Source organism: Myotis davidii, unplaced genomic scaffold, assembly GCF_000327345.1.
Source record: "Myotis davidii unplaced genomic scaffold, ASM32734v1 scaffold1915, whole genome shotgun sequence".
Classification (NCBI taxonomy): Eukaryota; Metazoa; Chordata; class Mammalia; order Chiroptera; family Vespertilionidae; genus Myotis; species Myotis davidii.
In genome coordinates this window covers 41423-44985 of record NW_006286237.1, presented here as the reverse complement: position 1 = coordinate 44985, position 3563 = coordinate 41423, and the positions used below count along the sequence as shown (strand labels likewise).

Here is a 3563-nt window from a genome sequence, read left to right as displayed (position 1 = left end):
CCCGCTGACCCCCGTGCTTCCCCCCGCAGGTGTCGGGTCTCCCCCAGGCTGCCCACCATGAAGCTCCTGTGCGTCGTGGCCGCGCTCGGCTGTCTGCTGGCGCCCCCCGCCCGGGCCAACAAGGTGAGGGCGGAGCCTGCAGCACCTGTGGGGCCCGCTGTGCGCGGGGCGCCCGCCCTCTCTCTGGGCGGCCCTGCCTTTGGGCGGGGTAGGGGGTCCCTCGGAGGCCAGATCTCAGTCCTTGGGGTGAGGGGACGGGTGTGCTCCAGCCTGGGGTTGTGGGGGGCACCCCCTGAGTTGTCCACACCTTCCTTTTGCTCCTGGGTCACCTGGTGGTTCTAGTAACCGTAGCAGCGCCCTCTGGTGTCAGGTGCTCCCAGGTGGAGGTTTTTGAGTGTTTTTTTAATCCTCCCCTGAGGATATTTTTCCATTATTTACGGGGAGAGGGGGAGAGAGAGAGAGAGAGAGGGAGAGAGAGAGAGAGACATTGATTGGTTGCCTCCCACAGGGACCTGCCACCGAGCAATGCAGATGTGCCCTTGACCAGAATCGAACCCGGGACCCTTTGGCCTGTGGGCCGACACTCTATCCACTGAGCCAAACCGGCGGGGGCCCCAGGTGGAAGTTCCTGCGTGGGAAGGGTCCCCCAACCCGCGGGCTGGGCCTCCTGAAGTTCCCCCCCACTCTTTCGGGGTAAATGACCCCGACCTTAGGTCTGTGCAGGTTCAGGTTCTGACCATCAGGGAGGCTTTGATAACCCCTGATTGGTTGATTGAGATGTTTCTGGGGAAGACCGGTCGGCAATTACGTCAGGAATTTAACCCGGGTTTGGGGCCACTCTGGTTGCTTCTCCTGCCTCTGGGGAATCCCGAACTGGGGTGAGAATACTCGTGGCCTCATCCCTTATGGCTTCGGAGGGGCAGCTCGAGTAACCCCATGGAAGCGGCCCACTCTGTCCCACTCACCCCAATCCTCTCCCCCGTCTTCGCCTGGGACGTTGGAGCTAAAGGGGCGAAGAGGCCAGCCGCCAGGGCGACTGGACAGAGGTGCACACACAGGTGTGGGCTCAGGTTACCGACGCCCCGATCCTTCGGCGTCCTCCTGGGGAGGGCAGCCCTAGCCAGCTCTCTGTCCCTGCAGAAGTCACTCTTTGCTGACCTTGGGGGTGGGGGTGATGTGATCCGGGTCCGTGGGGTTGGTGAACACCCCATCCCCCATGGTGGCCGCCTCCTGGAGGGAGCAGGGAGCCGAGAGTTGGAGTCTTGCTAGACCCTGGGCCCAGGGCCCCCCTGACGCCCGCTCCCCTCCTCCGGCAGAGCTCCGAGGACATCCGGTGCAAATGCATCTGCCCGCCGTACAGAAACATCAGCGGGCACATCTACAAGCAGAACGTGTCGCAGAAGGACTGGTAAGGCTGCGTGCGCGGCCGCCCCGGGGGATCCCTGACGCTCAGGGTGGGCTGAGGTCGGGCTGGGGGCCCGGGGTGTCCGTGTGGGTGGAGGGAGCGGGGTTTCTATTGCGGGGTTCTGGGGAACTGGGGCGCCCCGTTCTCGCCCAGTCCCGGAGGAAGCCGAACACAGAAGGGGGGATTCACACTTCACGGGGGTCCGGGTCAGTGTTGCCTCTCTTGGGGTGTGGAGTGGGACGGTCAGGGGGCTCCCTGCACCTCCTGCCCCCCAGCGTTTGGTGGTTGCTCCCCCGGCTTCATTGAGGTGTGAGCCACATGCAGCCTTGTGTGAGCTCGAGATGCAGGCCCAGCGGCCATCTGATACGTGTATGCAGGGCTAGTGAGCACCTCCAGGCCTCACGCAGTTACCAAGTGTGTGTGTGTGGTGAGAACATTTAAAATCTCTCGCAACCCCGGGCGTGTGCCCTGACCGGGAATCGAACCCTGACCTCCTGGTTCCTAGGTGGACGCTCACCCTGCCGGCCGGGCTCAGCACCTTTCGAGTGCACAGTCCACTGGTTAATGCAGTCACCATGCTGTCCATCAGATCCCCCCCAAAGGTTTTCTTTGGTTCACAAAGGCCTGAGACGTGCAGTCCTGGGGGCGGGGCCCAGGACCTCGTCTGGTGCGGTCGCAGTTCCAAGGGCACCTGGGAAGAAGCAGATGGACGCCAGCCCACACCAGACGGATGCCGGGGCCGGGTCCCACGGTGCCCGCGCCCACGGCCGTGCGTGTCTGTTGCAGCAACTGCCTGCACGTGGTGGAGCCCATGCCGGTGCCCGGTCATGACGTGGAGGCCTACTGCCTGCTGTGCGAGTGCCAGTACGAGGAGCGCAGCACCACCACCATCAAGGTGACCGCTCGCGCCGCACCCCTACCCCAAGCCCTGGCCGCCCACACCCGCAGGCTTGGGCTTCATTCCGGAACGTTCCCAGCGGCTGTGGAATGAGCTTCTGGGCAGGCCTGTCCCAGACTCCGGGACCCACTTCCCACTCCTTGGAGCCAGCCGTCCTGCGACCTCTGACCTGGGGCTCCCCTGACACTGGGGGTGAGAGCCTGGGAGACGCCCGGTTTCCCCCAGTTCTTGTCTTCCTCTCTCTCCTTCCAGCCACCAGTCGGCATCCTCCCCTGCCTCTGAGGTTGTGCCCTGCCGGGTGCTGCTCACGGGCAGGTCAGAGCTCGCCGCCGTCTGATGGAGGGAACGCTGGGCTGGTCCCCTGGGGGCGCCCCTGACCCTTGTGCTGCTACATCCCTGGGTGGACTCAGGACAGGAGTGTGGGCGTGGGCTCGCCACAGGGAGTGAGGACCAGGGCCTGTCCCTCCCTCTGCCCCAGAGCCTCCGTGGCCCCCTAGTCCGGGTGCCGACTGTCCGCAGCCAGGCCCTGCGTACCGATTTCCTGGTCCAGTATTTATCGATTGATTTCTTTCTTGATTAATAAATATCTTTATTGATTTCCGAGGGAGAGGGAGAGGGAGACAGAGGAACATCAGTGATGAGAGAGAATCATGGACCCGCTGCCTCCTGCACGCCCCGCACTGGGGATGGAGCTCACAACCCGGGCATGTGCCCTGACCGGGAATCGAACCCTGACCTCCTGGTTCCTAGATCCACGCTCAACCCCTGAGCCACGCCGGCCGGGCTGAAGCTGGCTTTTCTGTAAAACAAACCCCACTCCAGCCGGGAGGCTCTCCCTACAGCAGGAGATTCAGGGTCACCATCCTGACCCCGGCTCTCCTCCGCTCCCTGCGGGGTGCCCGTCCCCGCACTGGGCGCTGCGTCCCCAGATCTGAAGATTCCCTCTCAGCCGTCCTGCTCCCAGCCGTGGGGGGTGGGGGGAGCCCCGGGTCCATCCTCCTCCTCCTCCTCCGCCTCCGAGCCCAGCCCCTCCCCCTGCGTAGTGTGCGCAGCTGTCCGCCCTGAGCCGGACCGTTCCCCACCGCCACCCGGGCATCCCAGGGCGCCCCGATCCACACGCTTCGCCAGTTCTTGTCGCCGGCTGGTCACAGGGCGGCCGTCCCCCAGGTGATCATCGTCATCTACCTGTCGGTGGTGGGCGCCCTGCTGCTGTACATGGCCTTCCTGATGCTGGTGGACCCGCTGATCCGCAAGCCCAAC

General features: G+C 64.4%; 1 protein-coding gene across 1 annotated transcript in view; it reads left to right on the top strand.

Moving 5' to 3' along the window:
- Window positions 1-6: 6 nt before the first annotated feature.
- The window catches only part of TMEM9 (transmembrane protein 9), a gene marked incomplete at its 3' end in the record, with an annotated part of 44938 nt that continues 41381 nt past the window's right edge, over window positions 7-3563 (top strand). Inside the window, exons 1-4 of the mRNA XM_006757477.2 lie at window positions 7-123; window positions 1317-1408; window positions 2192-2300; window positions 3471-3562. Coding sequence (XP_006757540.1) covers window positions 58-123; window positions 1317-1408; window positions 2192-2300; window positions 3471-3562 — 359 coding nt within the window. The remainder of the gene's footprint in view (window positions 124-1316; window positions 1409-2191; window positions 2301-3470; window position 3563) is intronic.